Source organism: Hyla sarda, chromosome 2 (assembly GCF_029499605.1).
Source record: "Hyla sarda isolate aHylSar1 chromosome 2, aHylSar1.hap1, whole genome shotgun sequence".
In the NCBI taxonomy this organism is placed as follows: Eukaryota; Metazoa; Chordata; class Amphibia; order Anura; family Hylidae; genus Hyla; species Hyla sarda.
The window spans coordinates 424,133,418-424,158,954 of record NC_079190.1 but is presented as its reverse complement, the minus strand read 5'-3'; the positions used below and the strand labels follow the sequence as shown (position 1 = coordinate 424,158,954).

The 25,537-nt window shown below is 41.2% G+C and overlaps 1 protein-coding gene across 4 annotated transcripts in view; it reads left to right on the top strand.

The window, feature by feature from the left end:
• The window catches only part of SYTL5 (synaptotagmin like 5), a 223,346-nt gene that overhangs the window by 113,250 nt on the left and 84,559 nt on the right, over window positions 1-25,537 (top strand). For 3 of the 4 annotated variants that reach the window (XM_056558932.1, XM_056558933.1, XM_056558930.1), the window contains exons 3-7: window positions 2,531-2,749; window positions 5,448-5,563; window positions 14,591-14,690; window positions 17,181-17,303; window positions 23,347-23,460. In XM_056558932.1, the coding sequence (XP_056414907.1) occupies window positions 2,531-2,749; window positions 5,448-5,563; window positions 14,591-14,690; window positions 17,181-17,303; window positions 23,347-23,460 (672 nt within the window). The remainder of the gene's footprint in view (window positions 1-2,530; window positions 2,750-5,447; window positions 5,564-14,590; window positions 14,691-17,180; window positions 17,304-23,346; window positions 23,461-25,537) is intronic. The other variant, XM_056558931.1, reaches the window with a different exon arrangement.

Below are 25,537 nucleotides of genomic sequence, written 5' to 3'. Positions count from 1 at the left end.
CCTTCGTCATGGCAATTACAAACATTAAAACATATTCCTTTTATATAAAACTAAATGGTCATGTGATCTTACATCAGCCTGGATGAAAAGAGACTTGGAAAACATGGTAGGGATGAATGATTTCTATAAAACATGGTTTGGATTCATTGGTTACAAGCCAATCTCCATCTGGTTTTTAATTGTTCATATGATCTTGTCTGTTTTTTTTGTAAATTCAGCGTTAATATAATTTTGATCCATATAAACGCAATTGTTCTCTTGTTTTTGCTATGCTTAGCGTTGGGTCTGTTACTATTGGGGATTTCTTTGTGTTCTAATATATTTATATATCAGAATTTTCTGTCTACCATTTTGCATATAGTTTATGTTCTTAGATTTTTCGGTGGTCTTCACAAAGGGTTTTCACTTTACAGAAGAATGTGACCCCCATGATCAGATTCACTAGCATTAATGCTACAAACTGGTAATCTTGCCAAATCTATTAAATGCTAATTTTTAAAGACAGAGTGTAAAAGAATAACAACTACTGCTGTATCAGTATATGTGGACATACCAGGGATTGTCCAGTCCAATTCCTTCCCAATAATAACCCTCCAGGGAAAATAAAAATGAAATTCTGCTCCAGCTGACATAACAAGAAGCGGCAGCCAATTTTCAGAAAGTAGGTTAAGCAATTTTCTACAGGGAAATTAATGTAATCAGAATGTATATTATTTGTTCACAAAATGTATCCATCTATAAATGACACCATTTATTATTCTTTTGAACAAAAGGCCTTTAAAATGATCAAGCCCAGATCTTATCCATTTCACTGAAATGAAACCGTGAGATAAGATTCTGCAACAATATCATTTACATTAATTCGCCATATTGTGAGTTTAATGTTTAATTCATGCTCAGTCTGGCAGTCCTCATGTTCCAGTTATCTGCATACATGCTTCATTTTAGAAAGACTTAATATTTCAGTAATCTTCATAATAACAAACCTAAAGCATGGAGTGCTATTTAAAAATGCTGCATGTGAATGGACAGTTAGGAGGGATTCCATTGCTCTGTTTTTCCCCATGAGTAAGGAAAATCATACTGCATTGTGTCCACAGGATTTTATATCCCTTATTGCTGAAAAGCTGCTGTTTTAATTATATACATATATAAAGCGTACCTGTCATATCCCACAAAAAAAGTCATATGTTACTCAGTACTTGGACTTGCATGTGTCTAGCATCTATATTTCTCTCACAAATACCTTCTATCTGTTGCTCACTTGCTTTTTCATTCTGTGCTTTGGAGGGGGCGTGTCCTCTCTCAGCATGACTCATCTTCCTCCCTTAGTGCCATGTCTCTTTATTCAATCACTGCAGGCTGCTCTTGTAACCTCCTCCTCCCTGCTGCAGTACAAAAGAGAGCACAGAGTAGTGCTAGTCCCACCCTCACTTATGGGACTTTGTGCATACCTTTGCTTCAGCTTGGACAAAGATGATGCTGCAGTCAGACAGGATTGTGTCCTGGATGGTATGGGGTATTTATTTATATTAGCCATGATTTCTATAAAAAGGAAAATACAATTCTTATGAAGTATATTAGAAAGGTTAATGTTTTACCAAGCTTTACAACATAGAATTTTTTTTTAAACCTGACAGTGCCTATTTAAATTCCTGTACAACAAAATCCCTGGTATGCTGGCGGATTGATATCTTGCACTTCTGTAGGCCATTGTAGTGCAGTGAATTCATTATCCTTTTAGAATTGGTTATTGAAAGTGTAGACTGTGGTCATAAAGAGCAATATTATACCTGCACAAACATGGACTGTTTCTAAAGAGCGGCATGGGTCTATGCATTCATATTGTTTACACTAGGTTACAACCATACGGCCTGGATAGTACTGTATATATAAAAAAAAAAACAAGACGAGTCAGGATTAGTTGAGTGTTTAAAGGGCTACTCCATTGCAGAACATCTTATCTCCTAACCCCTGTGGATGAGCCTGAGATACCGGCAAACCATGTATCGCCAGTTTTCCCATAAAGCTACCTGGGGGTGGTGGTGGGGCATGTCGGCCACAGCTTCTGCAATCTTTTCACTTCAAGGTTTGAGGTGTTGTGCATTCAGAGAGGTTCACTTGTATCTTACAGTCATAACCCATGAATATATGACTTGTTATTGTAACGATCCTGCCAGACTGGACCAGTCTGGTCACTCACCTCTAACCTCCCTCATTGAAATACAAAGATACATGTCCTCTTTGAACTCTGTAGACAACTGTTTGTTAAAACCCTGCAGAACAGGAGGATGAGTTATCTTGAAATTCTTAGCACTCCCCACGGCATCACCAACCGTAACAATAATTCCAGTGGGTAAATCATTCAGGTTGTATTTCTTCCTCATTCTGACATCTGGTTTGAACAATAAATGATCCTCTTGTTCCTATTGTTCCTAGTTGCTGCCATATAAATCACTGCTAAGATATATTCATTGACAAATAGTACTTTTAGTTTAATGTATTTTTTTCTTATGTTTTATCCATATAGAAGATTAAAAAATGAACTTCTGGAAATCAAAAAGAAAGGTGCCAAAATTCATCGATTACGCCAAAACAGTGCCAAAATCTGTGTCCGCTGCCAGAAAGCTTTGGGTCTGATCTTTGACCGAGGAGATATTTGTCCAGCCTGCCAATTCAGGGTGTGCAAAGCATGCCGTGTACCGGTGAAAGAGGGTGTATGGAAATGTACAGTGTGTGCCAAAATTACGTAAGTACACAGAATAAAGTATTTTTCCTATTTTTAGTTGATGTAGAAGTGCCCATTAACAAGAATAATTCTAAAATATAGTACCAAAATTACTCCAATAATACAGCAGGGGATCCCTGTGGGATACAAGTGCCCAGCAGCTTCTCTGATTTACTAGATGTCTCTGGTGCAGCTGGCAGTTGTTTCCTGCTCCATAGGATGAAGATGAATACAGGCGTTTTGGGAGGGAATCTGTGGGAAATATAAATTCATTACAATTATAAACACTTGTTGTAATTTTGCCTTTTCTATAGGATAGTATAGAACTGCTGTTTAAAATTATTATAATACATTATTCATGAAACAACCAAGGTTAGTAAACATGACTCTTCAGGGTGAGTCTGAGTCTATAGATGATTCCGTTGTATAAGTCACAATGAAGAGTTTGTTTTACCTAGATAGCCATAGAGTTAAAAGATGAAATTCTGAGTGGCTTCAAAATTCACTATAGGATAATTATTGCACAAACAATTATAAAAGACTTAAATGGGAACATGTCATTGCTTTCATGCTGCCCGAGCCATAGGAAGCTTGAAATAAGGAAAAGGCTTCCTTATTACAATGGTGTGTGATTCACTCTAAAATGTCGTGGCTGTAAAATTGCCCGGAAATGAGACTCTCAAGGCAGTCATCAGGGCAGTCTCTGGCAGTTTTCTCTTCTCGGCTATCATGGATTGATGTGTGGTGAGGGTGTTGGATGAAGGACAGATGTTATTAATCCTCAGTATTCATGATGCCAGGGTGTGGTTATCCTCTACACCACCCTAGGTATGGCCGCTGGTTTCTGGGCCAGGCACTGGGCAAATAATCACTCCGATGCAAGGTTATGGAACAACGGCAGCTTTACTGTGGCAGACAGATGTCATAGTCTGTACAGCTCAGTTGAGGCCCAAGGAGATGACCAGTGACTTTAGGAGACTTGCGGGCTTGCTAGGACTTGTAGTGGACTTGGACTCAATTATGCAGTCCCACGCTGACTTTAGACTTGACAGACTTGACTATTCTGACTAGACTTCTCCCCCTGTATTTGCTTACCAGGCTTTGACTTTCACCTAAAGGGGGTTCACTGATGATGGAAGCGCAGCTGCATGTTTAGGCCTTGGTCTCCCTCAGGACATCAGGCACTCCCAGGTCTTGACTGTACTGCTCCTCAGCTTAGACTCAACTCATGTGAACTGACTAGCTCCTCCCAGCTATATAAGGGAGCAATATGGAGGACTCCCATAGGTCACCTACAAGTCACCTGGTCACTGGCACCTTCCTTGGTTACACAGATTTAGTAACAACTTTTAAAGGCACATTAACATGAGTATAATACATTAACTATTTATATCACAGAAGAAATTCTGAGAGTTCTAAGGAGTGTGTTGGCCAGGGAACTGGGACTGAGTCCACCTGATAGGACCAACATTGTACAGAAGGGCCACTTCTGTACTGGGCCACCACAGATAAATCTCTTACCACAACCAAACAATGAGAGATCTATAAATCAGAGTTGGTGGAGTGAGAAGAAATCAACAGTGACTGCCCTGATGACTTAGAGCCCTGTTCCTGACTGGTTTTATGACTATGAATTCTCTGATTTCAGCATTTCAGAGTGTATCATCCACAGTTGTAATAAGAGAGCCTGTCCCAGTATCATGCTGCCTATGCCCTGGGCAGAATTAAAGGGGTTAACCAATTTCAGAGATCAGAATTTTTTTTTTAACTAAACATACGTAGATGCTCATTATGTCTGCCCTATGTTTTTTGTTTGGTCTTACCATTGACCTGAAATTTAGAGCACCTCTATGTTTATGGAGTGAGGCACATGCTGCCCGAATCTACGTCTTTTTAGATCTCACATGCTCATGCAGAAAGAATGTCAACTCCCCTGATTACCATCCTGCCCACCCGTGGTATACACCTACAGCAGGAACAACACCCTCTGTGTGGGATAAATATTCAGTAGCTGGGACGGGCAGACTGTGCATGGGGGAGGTGGCTAAATGAATGATAGAAGTATGATGTGCTGTCCAAAATATAAAGTACAAGGATGCAAAGCTTCCAGAAGCCTTGCCTCCAAACCATCTAAAAGAGTTCACCATTATGTATATGATAGTGTAAAGATAGCACTGTCTGAATATTATGGAAAGAAATCTTCATTGACCATTTGTTTTATTTGTTTTAATCTTCTAAACTAGTTTGAAATCTAAGCACACAAAAGAGGATGGGTGAGCCCCGCTATAATACTCCTAGCCTATGTTACAAAATACACCCCAAACCACAAGATTCATACAAAAATAGCTGCACATCATATTCATATCATAAAATTGTATCTTTTTCAATGTGAACAATAAACTCAAAAAGTGTGAACTCCATGGATTCTTGAAGTCTTTTGAACATAGAGGGATTTAAAGTGTACCTGTAGTTTCGAACCAAGCCAAACCGAACAGGAAATATATGGAAAAGTTTGGCTAACCTGGTTCGCTCATCTCTAATCATGATCATTGGCTTTGTCTGATATTGAGGATCTGCAATAATAACAAAACAGACCATAGACAAGAATTGTACTTTTCTGGAAAAAAAAAATCAAAACTGTGAGCAAATAAGCATATAACTAACTGTTATTATTGTGTGATATGTATCATATCTTGGTATGTAATCTCTTTACTTGTAGGCAGATAAGAATAGCAACAGGAGACTGGTTTTTCGAGGAAAGAGCCAAGCGCTTCAAAAGTTCCACTGTCCAAGGAAGTGAGGTTGTCCGAAAATCTATTATGAGAAAGTTTTCAGGTATTCAAATGTGTCGTAATTTCCAGCACTGTGTACAGAATTGTCAAGATTGTTCCATATAGATAGGCTATCAATGTATAAATTCCCAGAGAACCCCTTTAATGCTCACATAGTGTCCCACCCCATATGCTCTTATTTCTTTTTAGCAAACTGAGCCATATATCCAAATGTTTAGCAGTCTCTTTAGATAATCAAAGGAGGACTAACTCTATAGTAAAATTCATAGCTTTGGAATGAGATGTTCAACAAGCACATAGCAGAGTTGGATGCCTAAATAATCTTGGCTATTTAGCGTAGACATGTAGGAAGGATATGAATAGCTTTGTTTAATGTCACTGTTAGGTACAAAAGATTGGAACGAGATTATTATATTCAACTATTGTCCTGTGCTATTAATTATTCTTGAATTGGTAATTTTATATGTGTTGTTAGATAAACTGGCTAGACCTGCCCAAACTGTCATGTGATCTTCAAATGTTGCCTTTTAGAAAGAGTAGAAAGATCTGATTAGTTAGTCATAGTTTTATATAACAAAAGAACAGCTTTCATGACTTTGTCATAAGAGTTCAGACATTACCTGAAATAAATCGTAGCAACCAATCTATTGTCACAGGGATAGGATGAGTAATCACTATGGGATTGTCTCATCATTTAGCATTGGCATAAATCACCTCCAAAACAGCTCCTCAGATGGTGGGAAGACACCCACATCTTTTCTGAGGCATCCCAAAATTGGACAAAATATATATTTTTAGGGACAGGATATATATTTGATGTGTTCATCATCTGGTCACATGCCAAAGAGGAATTTCTTTATTAGAATAGCATAGGATTATTCTTACAGCAGATACGGACTAAAATTGGATCCCTTTTCTATATGTTTTGATCAAGAGGGGACTCAATACTGTCTTACATACCACATTATTTCCCAAGTAATAGTTTGCTGAGATGGGAGTTGCCACGCTCCATAATTATAGGGTCACCATGTGATAGTTCCTGCGCAGGGGCGGACTGATAACACTCAGGGCCCCCAGACCAAATAAAGAAAGGGCCCCCAGTTGGCCCCTGGCCACACCTCTGCCCGGTCCCTATTCTACCCAAATCCGTCCTCATGCACCACTTCTACATACAAAATAAAATGAAATATATATATACTGTAGGTAAGATAAATTTCCATGACCAATAATACCTGTATACAAGGAGGAAATATATATACCACCACACAATAACTGGATAATACCAACATACTTCACTGAATTAAACCACTATACACACAGTATTCTCCCATACAGTTCCCATATAGCGGTTGATACCAGCTGTACTCAGGATCTGTATACCATATAAGTGATTATATACAGGGCCATATAGAGATAGACACCAGCTGCACACAGGATGTGTATACCATATAAATTATTACAGTTACATTTGAGGGCTCACAATCAACATTTTTTCTGATCAGTGTCGTCCTTTTTCATTTTCTTCTCTGTCCGCATCAGACCGCCATGTCGATTTCTTCAAGCCAAAACATATTTAAAACAAACATGTTACATTATGGTTTCCTCATGGTGCTGCTACCTCCAGGCTGTGTCATTGTGCCACTATATGGTCTCCTCGTGCTGTTGTCCCCTTGAATTAAACTTTTAAAATGTTAATCTATCTAAAATATTAAATTGAAATTTTACAACATATCTTTAATATTTTCTATTGTGAGGCCCATTGTCTCGTCGGGCTGCTACCTCCTCTAGGCTCTGTCATTGTGCCGCCATGTGACTCCTTGTTATATTGGGTTTTGTGGTCATACAGTATTAGTTCAAAGTAAACGCTTTGAACACCCGGGACATTAACCCCTTAAGGACGGAGCCCATTTTCACCTCTAGGACGAAGCCCTTTTTTGCAAATCTGACCACTGTCACTTTAAACATTAATAACTCTGGAATGCTTTTAGTTATCATTCTGATTCTGAGATTGTTTTTACGTGACATATTCTACTTTAACATAGTGGTAAATTTTTGTGGTATCTTGCATCCTTTCTTGGTGAAAAATCCCAAAATTTTATGAAAAAATTAAAAAATTTGCATTTTTCTAACTTTGAAGCTCTCTGCTTGTAAGGAAAATGGATATTCCAAATAATTTTTTTTGGGATTCACATATACAATATGTCTACTTTATGTTTGCATCATAAAATTTACGAGTTTTTACTTTTGGAAGACACCAGAGGGCTTCAAAGTTCAGCAGCAATTTTCCAATTTTTCACAAAATTTTCAAACTCGCAATTTTTCAGGGACCAGTTCAGGTTTGAAGTGGATTTGAAGGGTCTTCATATTAGAAATACCCCATAAATGACCCCATTATAAAAACTGCACCCCCCAAAGTATTCAAAATGACTTTCAGTAAATGTTTTAACCCTTTAGGTGTTTCACAGGAAAAGCAGCAAAGTGAAGGAGAAAATTCAAAATCTTCATTTTTTACATTCGCATGTTCTTGTAGACCCAATTTTTGAATTTTTACAAGGGGTAAAAGGAGAAAATGTATACTTATATTTGTAGCCCAATTTCTCTCGAGTAAGCGCATACCTCATATGTCTATGTAAAGTGTTCGGCGGGCGCAGTAGAGGGCTCAGAAGCAAAGGAGCGACAAGGGGATTTTAGAGAGTACGTTTTTCTGAAATGGTTTTTGGGGGGCATGTCACCTTTAGGAAGCCCCTATGTTGCCAGAACAGCAAAAAAAAAACACATGGCATACCATTTTGGAAACTAGACCCCTTGAGGAACATAACAAGGAATAAAGTGAGCCTTAATACCCCACAGGTGTTTCACGACTTTTGCATATGTAAAAAAAAAAAAAAAAATTTCCCTAAAATGTGTGTTTCCCCCCAAATTTCACATTTATGCAAGGGTTAATAGCAGAAAATACCCCCCAAAATTTGTAACCCCATCTCTTCTGAGTATGGAGGTACCCCATAAGTGGACTTGAAGTGCACTGCGGACGAACTACAATGCTCAGAAGAGAAGGAGTCATATTTGGCTTTTTGAGAGCAAATTTTGCTCGGGGGGCATGTTGCATTTAGGAAGCCCCTATGGTGCCAGAACAGCAAAAAAAAAAACACATGTCATACCATTTTGGAAACTAGACCCCTTGAGGAACGTAACAAGGGATAAAGTGAGCCTTAATACCCCACAGGTGTTTCACGACTTTTGCATATGTAAAAAAAAAAAAAAAAAATTTCACTAAAATGTGTTTCCCCCCAAATTTCACATTTTTGCAAGGGTTAATAGCAGAAAAGACCCCCCAAAATTTGTAACCCCATCTCTTCTGAGTATGGAGGTACCCCATAAGTGGACCTGAAGTGCACTACGGGCGAACTACAATGCTCAGAAGGGAAGGCGTCATATTTGGCTTTTTGAGAGCAAATTTTGCTCGGGGGGCATGTCGTATTTAGGAAGCCCCTATGGTGCCAGAACAGCAAAATAACCCCCACATGGCATACCATTTTGGAAACTAGACCCCTCACAGAATGTAATGAGAGGTACAGTGAGCATTTACCCCCCACTGGTGTATGACAGATCTTTGGAACAGTGGGCTGTGCAAAATTTTTCATTTTCACGGACCACTGTTCCAAAGATCCGTCAGACACCTGTGGGGTGTAAATTCTCACTGCACCCCTTATTACAATCCGTGAAGGGTGTAGTTTTCAAAATGGGGTCACATGTGGGTGTGTTGCTTTTTTTTGTGTTTGTCAGAACCGCTGTAACAATCAGCCACCTCTGTGCAAATCACCTCAAATGTACATGGCGCACTCTCCCTTCTGGGCCTTGTTGTGCGCCCCCAGAGCACTTTGCGCCCACATATGGGGTATCTCCGTACTCGGGAGAAATTGTGTTACAAATTTTGGGGGGCGTTTTTCCCTTTTACCTCTTGTGAAAATGAAAAGTATAGGGCAACACCAGCATGTTAGTGTAAAATTATTTATTTTTTTACACTAACATGCTGGTGTAGACCCCAACTGTTCCTTTTCATAAGGGGTAAAAGGAGAAAAAGCCCCCCCAAAATTTGTTAGGCAATTTCTTCCGAGTACGGCGATACCCCATATGTGACCCTATTCTGTTGCCTTGAAATACGACAGGGCTCCAAAGTGAGAGAGCGCCATGCACATTTGAGGCCTGAATTAGGGACTTGCATAGGGGTGGACATAGGGGTATTCTATGCCAGTGATTCCCAAACAGGGTGCCTCCAGCTGTTGCTAAACTCCCAGGATACTTGGACAGTCAATTGCTGTCCAGAAATGCTGGGAGTTTTTGTTTTGCAACAGCTGGAGGCTCCATCTTAGAAACACTGCCATACAATACGTTTTTCATTTTTATTGGAGAAGGGGGGTGGGGGGGGGGGCAGTGTACGTGTGTATATGTAGTGTTTTACTCTTTATTTTATGTTATTGTAGTGTTTTTAGGTTACATTCACACTGGCGGCAGATTACACTGAGTCTCCCGCTAGGAGTTTGAACTGCGGCGGAAAATTTGCCGCAGCTCAAATTTGCAGCGGGGAACTCACTGTAATCTGCCGCCAGTGTGAATGTAGCCTGTACATTCACACGGGAGGGGGGTCAAAACTACAACTCCCAGCATGCACTGACAGACCATGCATGCTGGGAGTTGTAGTTTTGCAACAGCTGGAGGCACACTGGCTGGAAAACCTTGAGTTAGGTTCTATGACCTAACTCAGTATTTTCCAACCAGTGTGCCTCCAGCTGTTGCAAAACTGCAACTCCCAGCATGTACTGATTGCGGAAGGGCATGCTGGGAGATGTAGTTATGCAATGGCTGGAGGCACGCAAGTACAACTCCCAGCATGCCAAGACAGCCTTATGCTGTTCCTGAATGCTGGGAGTTGTAGTTTTGCAAGATTTAGAGGGATTCAAGTTGTAAATCACTGTCCAGTGGTCTCAAAACTGTGGCCCTCCAGATGTTGCAAAACTACAACTCTCAGCATGCCCAGACAGCAAACTGCTGTCTGTGCATGCTGAGAGTTGTAGTTTTGCAACATCTGGAGGGCTACAGTTTGAGACCACTTAGTGATCTACAACCTGAACCCCTCTAAATGTTGCAAAACTACAAGTCCCAGCATGCCCACACAGCAAACAGCTGTCTGGGCATGCTGGGAGTTGTAGTTTTGCAACATCTGGAGGGCCACGGTTTAGAGACCACTGTAAACTGTGGCCCTCCGGATGTTGCTAGGCAACAACTCACCTAGCAGGACCCGGAAGCCGCCGCCGCCGCCGCACGTGGGGGATCCCCGCATGGAGGATCGCGATCCGGGATCCAGGTAGGGACCTTCGGCGCCGACCCTCCCTGGACGGTTCCCCCGTTTTGCCCGGACACCGATAGGTGGGCAAAGCGGGGGAACCAAACTTTAACCCCCCCTCCCCCGGTCTGCTATCGGTCGGTCGCTCGGCCGACCAATAGCAGGGATAGGAGGGGTGGCAACCCTGCCACCAAACTCCTATCCCTTTAGGGGGATCGAGGGTGTCTCGGACACCTATGATCCCTCTTATTTTCCGGGTCACCGGGTCACCAGTGACCCGTATGACCCGGAATCGCGCAGATCGCAGGTCTGAATTGACCTGCGATTTGCGCGCATCGCGGTCATGGGGGGGGTCTCAGGACCCCCCTCGGCGATGTGCCGGGATGCCTGCTGTTAGATAACAGCAGTCATCCCGGTCCGATCACCGCTCCCGGCGACGCGGCGCTCCCGGAACCCCGCGACGTACATGTACGTCGCCGCGCGCCAAGTGACACTTCGCGGCGCCGTACATGTACGTCGCTCGTCGTGAAGGGGTTAAACTTGTGAATCTAATCAAAATCTTAAATTTAAATTAAAAAAAATCAATGTAATCTTTTTAAGATTGAGGCCCTACGGTTGTCGACGTCATATATTACCTGTGGAATTACCACAAGAATCCAATGAAACAGGTTAGAGCGATAAAAATGAACCATAATTGATTAAATGAAACATTCGCACTTTCACAGTTGGGGGGCACTTAGAGGCAGAGGCTGGAACAGGTGGTAGCTTGCCTGGTGGAGGACCGCCAGCTCAATTTTAAGATACAAGTACAAGCTTTTTCACTGCAGCCACTTCTAGCTTTATGGGCCCACTTATCCAACAGCACAGAAGCTGAATGTGCTCCTGTCCAAGTTGCTGGTACTGCAATCCCTCCCTTTTCAAGTGGACACTCAGAGCATGGGGGTGCGCTGAGAGGCAGGGGCTGGGACGGTAGCTGGCCTCACTGTGGACCGCCAGCTCGATTTTAAGATACAACTAGGAGCTTTTTCATAGTTTACACTGCAGTAAATATACACTATTGAAGCTGGAATTACCATGGCAGCTGGCACCACACTTGCTCTCTAATGGGTCCTCAATAGAGAGGAGCAAATCAAATCGGACAAATCAAACTTTTTAAAAATTCACTCCTCTATAGTCGTTGTCATACATTACCTCTAGAATTAGGACAAGAATCCAATGAAACAGGTTGGAGCGATAACAATGAACCATAACTGATTAAATGAAACATTCGCAGTTCCACACAGAGTTAGACAGTCGGGGGGCAGGGACGCTGAGAGGCAGGGGCTGGAACAGATGGTAGCTCACCTCGCGGCTTACTGCCAGCTCGATGCTCACCAGAATGGGTCTCCAATAGCCTCCATTTGTCAGATATTGTATTTAAGATCAATGAGACCTCTGACACAAGCGTGGTAGAAATAGGACTGTAGTAGGAACTATTAGACCCAGTGCGCCTGCACCCACTCTGAGAGCAGTGCGCACACGCGCCATGGCTTGGAAACATTGTGAACGCGTAACCTCCAGGCAGGGAAATGCTCAAGTCACGTGATTACATTTACTCATGTGATTGAATACGTGATACCTGAACCCTGGAGATGGACCCAGATGACTTCCTGGAGCAGAGAGTATTGGGGTTAATCATTTACAGATGTGAACATGACGCAGAATCTTTCTATTGACTGACTAATAAAGCTCACTAGGAAAAACCTACAAACAGGTTTTTTTTTTTAAACCCCAGTGGATGCATGAACTCAGAATTAGTATCCTATACCTTGATAAAGCCGGTTGCGATCGGCGAAACATCGGGGGGATGCTAGGGTGTTTAGTATTTTAGACAGCAATAAGGATTGGAAAAAGAGAGCGATTTGATATAGACAATTTAAAGAGGGCAAGACATATTGTGCAAAAAAAGTGTATGCTATATGAGAAACGGTCCATTATAAATATCCCTGTGAGTGATGTACCAAATCTATATGGCCAATAACTCTATTACTGCATTGTGTTTTCAATACACTTTTTTGTATTACTAGTTTCTTGCACATTTTGAATATTTTAAAAAAGTGGAAATAAAAGTGAGATTTTAAAGGGCATCCCTAGCATAGGGAACTAGTCCCTGAGGGGCGTAATCCCTAAAGGGAATATATCTTGTGACCAACCATAGGAAAAACCGAATAACACTACAAACCCAAGCTCCAATCATGGAGGGACATACAGTACATACCAAATCCAAATAGACTCCAAGCTAGAGAGGCCCAACACTGTGTGAACAGGGACTAGCCTTGGAGGAAACTCAAATACCAGAACACATTTATACATGGGTACAGATACTTGACTCACAGAAACAAGTAAGAACACACACCAACAGAGAACACTGAACTAGGCACAGGCTAAAACCGACCAGGTACACATAATAACAAGAATATCAGAATATCAAACAGAGCTAAAAGCATAACAGGACAAAAAGCCATGGCTAATAAAAAGTGCATATATACACACAGAGACAAATGTATATTGAATTCAATCAACAGCAACAGCCACAAAGGCTGGAGGACAAAAATAACCCACACCTATGTTCTGAATGGATAGAATCAATAAAACTAAACTGGCCAGAGAGCAGCATGCACAAACTGGCCAGAGGAGACATTACAGCATTGATATCCTGTCATTAATATACTCTTAGCACTTCAATTGTGATAGTCAACATGCAGCATCTACCTGTCACTTAACACAAGTATTGGCATTATCCTAGCCATTGGGGATAATGTATCACTAGACCATATCAGGTTTTGGTAAATTTTAATTGGCCATCACACAATCGCAAAATATTTTAGATGAATGGTCTTGGACAGTTTAGTGCTTTCAGTTAATGCTACATATATTTCCCTGATGAACCTTGGTCTTGTTAGCCATAGGGAATCATGTTGGAACTATGTAAAATAGTCTTAATACCTGCTAAGCAAGAACCCAGTTTTACACTGGGAAATGTATGGAAATTGATGTAATGTATGGATAAACATTTGTGTTGCGCTTTTTGTGATATTACTGATAGCAAGTAGGTATTCTTGTGAAGACTGACTAGCAAGGATTCCTAGTACAAAAGATATTCTAGGCCTAAACTAGGGTATCAGGTATTTATGGTAGGATATATTGTAAGCGAGACTCTGGATATTAAAGGGTGATGTAGCTGCCGCATAGACTATATACCCACACTAGAATTCTCTATGGGGGACATTTATCAAGGTATTTAGAGCCTATTTTTTGCAAAAGTTGAATATGTGCCTACGCACTGTTTTGTGCGACTTTTGTGGGTAAGTAAAAAGTTACAAACAGCCTTACCTAAGCAAATTTCAGTTTTCACTTTGCAGTGGTCACGAATTTATGATGTGCAAAAGTTGCACGTAGGCAAAAAAATTTGCTAACCTCTTACAAAAAGTCGCAAGTCTGCTCCCGGTCTGACCTGGAGTACAAAACTTCCGTATGTGAGAAAAAAGTCGCAAAAAAGTCTCACAAGAGTCTCAGCTGCGACTATGATAAATATCCCCCCTATGTTTAGTTTGTATATCTTGTAAGAACATTTTTGGAGATAGAAGTAAAATGATGTTTTAGAGGAATTTATGCCAATGCTAAAGCATTACCTGGAAAAATTGGCTGCAGTTTTGAACAAGAATTATTTCCTTTTTTATGGCTGCACAGTGGCTGCTAAAAGAGGGGAAGAAGCTGAAAAATCCAGCATTGATATCAAAGAAAACACCCCAGTGCCTGCACTTTTAGAGAGTGATACCTCTGGAAAGCGGTAAGTGGCCTACATTATTTTCTGATATGATAAAAAAGCAGAAATATACTCTGTGTTTGAATACTGTCAGAATATGGGTATATTTACCATTGGTGTTTAGAAAACGAAGCCACAAAAAAACGCCAATGACAGACACTGCTGCGGCTGGTGATTGGCACCATATCTGCCATTACTTGTACATTTTGAAAGGTGAGGCCTGGAGCACTCAGTGGAGCACTCAGTCTGTAGATTCTAGAGATCACAGGGGGTCCCAGTGGTCGGACACATACACAGGATAGGGGATAAAGGACGTTTTTAAAGGGGATAGCCCTTTTTATAGGGAAACATGAAACAACATACCGACATGGCTTTTTTTGTTTGTGCCATTTTATTTTCCCTTAAAGGGGTACTCCCACCCTAGACATCTTATCCCCTATGCAAAGGATAGGTGATAAGATGTCTGATGGTGGGGGTCCTGCCGCTCGGGACCCCGCAATGTTGCATGCGGCACGGGGACCCCCGCAATGTTGCATTGAGGTGATGGGGCATGACGTCACACAGGGGCGGAGTCTTGACATCACAGACTTTCGTTCCCGTGGTCGCGACTGAAACCCTCCAGCGCTTCCGGACAAGAAACCGGTGGGTGCCGCATGCAACATTGCGGGGGTCCCCAGCTGCGGGACCCCCGCGATCAGACATCTTATCCCCTATCCTTTGGATAGGGGATAAGATGTCTAGGGTGGGAGTACCCCTTTAAGGCTACAAACAGACACAAATTTTGTTCAGCATTTTTTTGATCTGGAAAATAGGCCATCAAAGAACTTCCCTCTCCTGTTTATCCTTAGTGATGTAGTTTTTGTTATGTTTTCCTACAAAAAGGGTGTGTAGTATTAAAGGTTTTTTATATGGCGTTTGTTCCACCTGCATTTGACTCAAGAATTTCTATTTAAAAATTGCAGGGAAAATGCCCACATACATGTGTATATATCTATCTATATATGTATTTCCAAAAAACGATACTGTAGGAGGAGAAATTGCTAAAAAAAACAAAAACACTGTATAGTTATGGCATTTTATTCTTCCCTATTAGCTAACATCTGGCCACAGCCTTTTAGCCCCAAAAGTTTGTGCTTTTTTTTTTTGCCAACACTGGCCCTCATTTACTAAGAGTAAAGTGTAGTTTTCTTTGTGGGATTTTGTTTCCGACAGGTTTTCCATGGTATTTACTATTGTATCTTGTATTTGGCAATTTTCCACACATGCTCTGAGCTTTCAGGTTTTCCAGAGTTCAAATCCACCAAACATTAGTAAATTTGTAGGTTTCTTTTTCATGATGGCCACGCCCCTTAGTAGGGTTTTCTGAGTAAAATGTAGCGTATGTAAGGTCTTTTGGATCTTGTGTCGGAAATTCTGTCGCAAGATACATGCGACACAAAACACCTTACAAAATCTACTCAGAAAAGCCTAAGTAAATGAGGCCCACTGTGTCTGTTTCCAGCATAAATAATATTATTTTGGTCAGTGGTAGTTTTTTTTTTTATTATTTAGTCACAGTATACCCTCGCTATGATGTTTTTCCTCCCATAGACATGTAAAGGTTAAAAAATGCCTGATATTTTTCAATAGCAATCATGTCCCAGTGAGTCTAGTGCCAATTGATTGAGTTATCACCGGCCGCGCACGGTATGTCTGCCCAGAACTTTTCTGAGCAGATATTCTTCTCTCTGGATGGGCCCTTATAAGCAGCATCACAAATCTTTCCTCCTCCATTCTGCGGTGCTCTTTCCTATACTGATACATTGTATTAAGCAGATCAGATGTGCGAGCAAGACACAACCAGTACCAATTTTTGGCCTCTAGATAGAAAGACACATTTCCATTCAATGGCAGCAAGCAGAGGTCCTTAAGGGGTTCCCCGCCCCTAGACATCTTATCCCCTATCCAAAGGATCTTGGCTGTGGAACCCCAGACATCCGGTGCCGGATGATTGGCAATGCGGAACGGAGGCTCGTGACGTATCGGTCACGCCCCACTCGTGACGTCATGGACACACCCCCTCAATGCAAGTCTATAGGAGGGGGCATGACCCCATCCCATAGACTTGCATTGAGGGGGCATGGCCATGATCTCACAAGCCTCCGGCGCTGCACCCGATGCTCTAAACAAATGCCGGGTGCAGCAGGGAGATCGATGGGGACACCCCCCACGATCAGACATCTTATCCCCTATCCTTTGGATAGGGGATAAGATGTCTAGGGGCGAAGTACTACTTTAAATAATAATAAATTGATTCACAAAGCATTTTACATTTAGTAAACGTTATCTACGTATACCTGTTTAACACATTTTAGAGTCATATCAGCAGCAATTTACCAGTTCGTTTATGTGCATTTGACATATATAAGCTGCCTTAAAAATATATATAAAAAATGTTTGTATAGGATTTTAAATAGGCTATTAAAACCCCACTTGTTGTTGTTGTTTTTTTTTTACTAACTGATTTTTGTTTAGCAGTCAAACTCCTGACAAAAAAACTAGTCAACATTCAGGAAAAAGTGAGGACGGTAGAAGCATACATTCCAACTACGATGCTCAGAGTCTTCGAAGTACAAGATCGCTGCCACGTGCCAACGGGTGAGAAATAAAACTAGGGTGGAATTTCTGTACATTTGATTTTTTACATGGAGAAGTGGGAAATACTTTAGAAATCCCCATAAAAATACGACCATGCCATATCTTACATGTAAAATAATGATATCATACTGACATACACAACAGAAAAATATGATTAAATGTTACAAGTTTTAGTAAGGTAAATAAATTGAATACATACTAATACAAGTAATGCCCCAAACTTTATTCTACTAAAATAGGATTCAAACAGGAGGAAGGGTTATTTTGGCATAATGATAGCCTATTCTTAGGACCCAACCAGGGAGCACAGCATTTCCTCTTACCAACGTGATTGCCTAGCCACGTAATGTGTGAGGATTTAGTTCTGGGTCAGCTGGCACATTTTTCTTCTCTGGAGTTCCCGTGTACAGCTGTGGATAGAGGTTTTGGTACCAAAGGAGGTAGTTATGATTGGACTACATGTGGTCCATGGTGACCATGTCCATGTTATTGGGCTGTGTAACTCTTAACTCTGGGCTTGTCCATCAAATAACCTTCAGTGAACCAGAGTCAAAGTGGAGTTCATCAGGGAGGAAGCATTGGAGGTCTGAAGGCCAAAGTTTCTTGTCAATTGCAAGGTGGTGTTCAGTTGGAGGTAAGGAAAATGGTGGCAGGGCCGGCAGACATGTCCAGTACTGAGACCCATAGGTGGTCTTTTTAGGTGACAAACTGTGAGCTGGCTGTAGAATCATTGTCACTTTGAATAGGAGGATCAGATAATAATAGTAACCGAATGGATGAATTTGGCTAAATTAATTTTCAGTCTTGGAAGGAGACAGTACTAAAAACACAGCAGCCTGGAGTGGAGCCAAAGTGGGTTAAGAGGTGTTCGACTACACAGGAAAGGATACAACTGAGACTGTTGGGACTGGTGACCAATGTGTAGAGATTGGCTGTTCTGAGGCCTGTGGTATGACCTGAATAGTTCAACTCTTTAGTTGGGCAAACTAAACCTCAATGCAAGGAGGGTCAGTTGAGTAGGGGCTCTTTGGAATGGAAATGGCCCTCCTTTCCTGAGTTAACAAAATGAGTTGTTTTGTAAGGTGAAGTTGAACCTTGTGGAATTGTGTCAGTCTGAGGGTAACACAGACTCCAGGAACAGAGGAGGTGAACAATGAAGTTGGAGTGTTTGTGTTAAAGACTGCTGAGTTTGAGCTCCAGAGAATGCTGAGAATTTAACACTGTCTCAGTCGTCCATGTTAAAGGGGTTATTCAGGAAAAAACTTTTTTTTTTTTTATATATTTCAACTGGCTCCAGAAAGTTAAACAGATTTGTAAATTACTTCTATTAAAAATCTTAATCCTTTCAGTACTTATGAGCTGATGACATTAAGGTTGTTCTTTTCTGTCTAAGTGCTCTCTGATGACACGTGTCTCGGGAACTGCCCAGTTTAGAAGCAAATCCCCATAGCAAACCTCTTCTAAACTGGGCGGTTCCTGGGACACGTGTCATCAGAGAGCACTAAGACAGAAAAGAACAACCTTAACTTCAGAAGCTCATAAGTACTGAAAGGATTAAGATTTTTTAATAGAAGTAATTTACATATCGTTTTAACTTTCTGGAGCCAGTTGATATATGAAAAAAAGTTTTTCCCTGGCTAACCCCTTTAATGGCATCTTGGGCTTCAGGACCCTATGGAACTAATAGTGATCTACCCAAGTTATAACCAATGTATTCTAAAGATTGTTCAAGTTGTGTTCTACAACACTGTAGTGCCACCTAGCATGAACTGCAACTACTTTGCTTACTGTGCCCTATCAAAGACCCTGCTGTCAAAGACATTGCTGTGCTGGTATGTAAGAAAGTAAAAGCTTCTTTTTACTGTTATGGTCTATAACCATTTCTTATGAGGACAATCCTATAATACTTGATCATCACATTAGAAGACTTGATCACCACATTACAAGTGCACCCACATTTGTGTTATGTCTGGTATTGCAAATCTGCCCTTTTTTTGGGGCTGACTATGGGGAAACTGGTGGTTGTACCTTTACAGATCTCACATGACCAACCATGGAACACTTATCTGTATATGAAGAAAATATTCCTTACAACATAAGGCTATGTTCACATGGCAAAATCTCAGTGCGGAATTCAGTGTAAGAAACCTTCCACATTCTGCAAAAAATATAAGACCAGTCTTATATTTTACAACCTATACTAGTACTATCCAAAAACCTGGAATCATATCATAGGTATAACGACACCTACTATAATAATAACAACCAAAAATATGTTACACTAAACTGAATCATAAAATCTCACTTTATTGAACATATTTATAAAATACACATATTATAAACATAGTACATGGAAATACAAGATATGAGGTGGTCAGTATAGTGAATGTACAATAAATATGCAAGTGAAGTGTAGATAAGACACACTTACCAATGGAGCCGACATTTAAAAAACAGAAAAGGGGGAGGCAAAAACATAATGTGCACTAACCCCAGTATCAATCCCAATATGGTAAGAAAGAGTAAGTAGCAAAATGCAAAAAATATATGTGAACATTCAAGACCCACAAGCATAAGTAATAGAGAGTAAGGATACACCATAAAGACCACTTCACAGACCCCTGACACATGTTTTGCTGACCGCTTTATCCAAGGGAGATCCCTTGGATTATGTTTCTGCTTGTGGGTCTTGCATGGTCACATATATTTTTTATATTTTGCTACTTACTCAATCTTACCATATTGGGATTGATACTGGTGTTAGTGCATATGATATGTTTTTGCCTCCACCTTTCTGTTTTTTACATGTCGACTCCATTGGTAAGTGTGTCCTACCTACACCTCACTTGCATTTTTATTGTACATTCACTATACTGACCACCTCATATCTTGTATTTCCCCATATGTATATCTTGCCAGCCACATTCCATGTGCTATGTATTTTATAATATGTGTGTTTTATAAATATTCTCAATAAAGTGGGATTTTATGATTCAGTTTGGTGTAACATATTTTCGGTTATCAGTCTTATATTTTGCGGAATTCCGCAGCGAAATCCCATTGAAGTCTATGGGGCTTCAATTTCAGCAGAATCCTTTGTGTAGAGAACATAGAATTCCATTGAAATTCTGCCACAATTTCATTCAGCTAACTCTGCTGAATATAATCTGTGCGGAATTGCTGTGTGAACATAGCCCAAAGGTAATTTTAACAAACTTTTAATTTCATTCTCTCGATCATGGAGGACCTGGGTTTAGATCGCCACAGATCTCACATGACTTTATTAGAGAGCATAAAAATTATTTCATCTATGGACTCATTATCATATATTTGGAGATCCAGTGAATTTTTCCCTAGCAAAGAATAAAACGCTAGAGATAAGCTGATGCCAAAACCAAATTCATGCCATATAGGAGTGTAGTGCAGAATTTTGTTATCAGGTTCTCAATAGAGATGAGCGAATTTTTGAAAATTTTCTCCAAAAATTTGTTTTGGTCCGAATTTATTTGCAGCAAATCGCTATTAAAAATGACTATTTCTGGCCTACAGAAAGCCTCAATAGGGGTGTAGAACACTTTGCCTTGCTGTAACATGCATAGTGTGTGTGCTGGGTTTGTGAAATAATACTATCATTCAGTATGACATGCAGATCATAGGAGTCGCTATTAGAATCACTGTCACGGACTGGCACAATGGCAGAGCCTGGAGGTGGCATCAGTGTGAGGAGACCATATAGTGGCTGAATGACACAGCGTGGCATTGGCAGCAGCTTGAGGAGACCATATAGTAGCTGAATAACACAGCCTAGAGTTGGCGGCAGCATGAGGAGACCACATATTGGCTAAATGACACAGCCTGGAGTTGGCGGCAGCACATAGTGGCTGAATGACACAGCCTGGAGTTGGCAGCAGCATGAGGAGACCATATAGTGGCTTAATGACACAGCCTGGAGTTGACAGCAGCATCAGGAGAACATATAGTGGCTGAATGACACAGCCTGGAGGTGGCAGAAGCATGAGTAGCCCATATAGTGGCTGAATGACACAGCCTGGAGTTGGTGGCAGCATGAGGAGAACATATAGTGGTTGAAGGACACAGCCTGGAGTTGGTGGCAGCATGAGACCATATAATGGCTTAATTACACAGCTTGGAGTTGGTGATATGAGGAGACCATATAGTGGCTGAATGACACAGCGTGGAGGTGGCAGCAGCACAAGGAGACCATATAGTGGCTGAATGACACAGCGTGGAGGTGGCGGCAGCATGAGGAGAACATATAGTGGCTGAATGAGACAGCCTGGAGTTGGCGGTATGAGGATACCATATAGTGGCTGAATGACACAGCGTGGAGGTGGCGGCAGCATGGGGAGACCATATAGTGGCTGAATGACACAGCGTGGAGGTGGCGGCAGCATGAGGAGCCCACATATATGCTAAATGACACAGCCTGGAGTTGGCGGCAGCATATAGTGGCTAAATGACACAGCCTGGAGTTGGCGGCAGCATGAAGAGACCATATAGTGGCTTAATGACACAGCCTGGAGTTGGCGGCAGCATGAGGAGTGCTGCGGTGGGTGGCAATACTAGTACCCGGTGATGAAGGTGGGTGAAAAAAAAGTATCTAGGCCCTTAAGACTTTAACAGGAACAAAATAGTACACCACTTAGATGTACGTATGTGGTATGCACTTATGAGGGGAGGACAATGCGCTCCTATACACTTAAAAAAGTATTTGTGTACAACACAGCAATAAACACCAGTGCTGCAGCACACAGTCACTGTGTACTACACCCAAAATTGCACGCTCAATCTCTCTATCTCACTCCCTTCCATATCAGTGCTTCTAGGCAGGATTTCGGCTTGAGGTGAATCGCTGCTGTTCTGTGCAACACACTGCTCTCTGTCCCTCTCTGTAATAGAACGCCATAGTGACTGGGAGGTGAATTGCTGCTGTAAAAATGCTTTTTTGTGCAACACACTGCTCTCTGTCCCTCTCTATCTCTCTGCAATAAAAGGCTGAAGCGACTAGGAGGTGAATCGCTGCTGGAAAAATGCTTTTCTGTGCAACACACATTGCTGTCTGTCCTTCTCTATCTCTCTGCAATAAAAGGCTGAAGTGACTGGCTGCAAGATGGCTGCGATTATATAGGCCTGTGACATCACAGGGGTGGCTGGCTGCATGCTGCATGTGATTCAGGGTCATCCTTCCTACCCTTGTTCCCGCCTTCCCAGGATTCCTTGCCCCATGTCCTCACATGTGGATCCGCCATTTTAGATGCCCTGGAGCATGGGCCACACTAAATGGAGTAATGAATAATGAAGCGATTTGCGCAATCGAATTGTGGCAATATTTGCATTTGTTGCGAATCAAATTTTTCCTGAAATTCATAATGAATTCGGATTTGTCAGATTCGATTCGCTCATCCCTAGTTCTGAACTTGGTGAGTAGGACAGATAATAACTGACATATTAATGCATCACTTGTGGTCTATTTTTGACTAAAAACTGATCCTGATGCACCAGATAAATGTGGACTCTGTTCAGCTTCTAATAACCCCATGTAATAGGTTTAGCAATAAGCCGATCAGTGAATAAGATCTTTTTGATGTGCTGAAAAATAAAAAATGCCCCCTGATATGAACTGAGGGGATAGAACAAGGGGGGATATTAGGTTGGTCACAGCGGTAGGAAAGCAAGAAGAACAGAGACGGAATAGGGAGTGAAGATAAGACTGATGATTTAATTATAATGCAGGATGGCAGAGATTCTAATAATAGGGGACGGAGCGCGCCTGTCATGTTTGATAGTGGAATTAGCCGTTATAGCATTATAATTGTTATGGAGCAAGAGTTTACCTGGTCACGCCTGACTGGTATCTAGACTGTTGTTGAAATACATTCATTCTGCATCTAATGTGTAAAACATCTATTTTATATGCACTGTAAACCTAATGGGTGTTTCCTCTTGCTATTGTTAGGAAAAACAGAGTGTTTAAAAATAAAGAAATAAATAAGTCAGGCATTGATTCCTCTTTTATTTGCAGTCCTGACAGAAGACTTGGGAAACAGACAAGAAGCGGAGAAGATGCGGTCAGCATTCATTCAAACCACGACGCACAGAGCTTGAGAAGCATCTCATCGATCCCCCGCTCTGAAAGGTGAAGAATTTAGTGATCCTCTGTGTCAGTCAATACTTTTTATATGTACGTCCAAGTTCTTTCATGTTTGAAAGAATAAGAATAAGAAACACGATGACAGAGTACTTAATACTCTGCTCAGTATGGATTAGGTGTCACTGAAATCAGGTTTCAGTGTTTAAACCCAGTGTAACTCTGTTATTGGGATGCGTTCACACAATGCAAAATGCGTTGTTATTTTTCCTAAGTTGATATGCATGATTTCAGTATATTGGCTGCATTTTTACACAATTTAACCAAAATCTCAACAAAAACACAGAGAAATGGTTGTGGAAACAGCCTTAAAGGGGTACTCCATCCCTAGACATATTATCCCCTATTCAAAGGATAGGGGATAAGATGTCTGATCAAGGGGGTCCCGCCACTGGGCTGCGGCACCCCAGACATGCGGTGCATGGAGCAAACTTTGCTCAGTGCCAGATGACTGGCGATGCAAGGGGGAGGCTTGTGACATCATGGTCATGCCCTGCTCGTGATGTCACGGCCACACCTTCTCAATGCAAGTCTATGGGAGGGGGCGTGACATCCGTCACGCCCCCTCCCATAGACTTGCATTGAGGTGGCGTGGCCGTGACATCATGAACGGGGCGTGGCCATGACGTCACAAGTCCCCTGCGCTGCAGCCGACGCTCTAAAGGAATGCAGGGAGATCGTGAGGGGATCCCCAGCGGCGGGACTCCCGTGATCAGACATCTTATCCCCTATCCTTTGTATAGGGGATAAGATATCTAGGGGCGGAGTACCCCTTTAATACCATCTGTTGCATTTTAAGCAAACACTGTATCAGAATTATTCTATTAGTTTTCTTCCACACAAATGGATTCTGATTGCAGACAACCTTTCCAGGTTCCCTTTTGGCTGTGTTCACACAGTGATGTTCTTTTTCTGCATTTTTCATGTATTTTCCCATGCTGTGATATTGGGGAAATCACCGGGAACAAACAATATTACACAAAATAGCTGTAAAAACCCACAAAAAATGTGGACAAACTGCACTGTGTGAGCCGAAGTTCTCATTGATGGGACTCTTTGGCGATCATTTATCAGCACTCCTTGCTACTTTGTGTCAACCATTCACAGGGAAGCATTGTTTTCCAGGGCTGTATTAATAGATGAGAACTGATTCTTATTGGTTGCTGAAGCCTACAAAGCGTGTTTTTTTTTAGGAATTTTTGATAAATAGAAATTAGAAATAAAGTTACCAATGAGATCTCCAACCAGTATAAATACATTATAGTTGGCAATTTAACTTAGCTCTCAGTAGCTGGGATTATAATATATATATATATATATATATATATATATATATATAAATTATTTTATGAGGACCAGAGCTCCATTGCTACATGCAACCCCAACTAGCAAAAGTTCTCCTGAAGAAGCCTGTGTCTCAGGTTTTGTTAAAAATCACAGAAAAGTTGTAAACCATGCCAGAAACCTGACAAACCCCATTATAGTCAACAAGGTCCATTGGGTGCTGTGTGTTCCTGTCATGTTAAAATAATCTGTCAGTTCAGATTTAGCATGATAAACTGCAGGCAGTGGGGACTAGATAATGGAAAATGTATTTTAAACATAACTCTGTGGCTTCAGATGGGTATTAGATGGCTTGCAAAATCAACTTTTATTAATGGCTGCAAGTGTTAAAGGGGTACTCCACTGGAAAACATTTCATTGATTTTTTAAATCAACTGGTGCCAAAAAGTTAAACAGATTTGTAAATTAAACAGAAAGTGTGTGCAGCTCACAATCAAATGCTCGAGGTCAATGCGGCCAAAAAGATCGATCCCCACCGATCAAAAATCGCTCCAAGTAAATAAAAATATTTGAACCACACCTCAAGAGCATCACCCCACTGGGTGCACAATAAATATCAATTGAGAACAGTTTGTTTGAAACAAAATTACAAATTTATTAAAATACAATAAAAAATATAAACGTAAAAATATTTGTCAGAGCAATGTTATAAATTGCATTAATCTGCCATTGGGCCCTAATGGCAGAATAGATTAACCCTTACAGCAATCACCTGATGTTT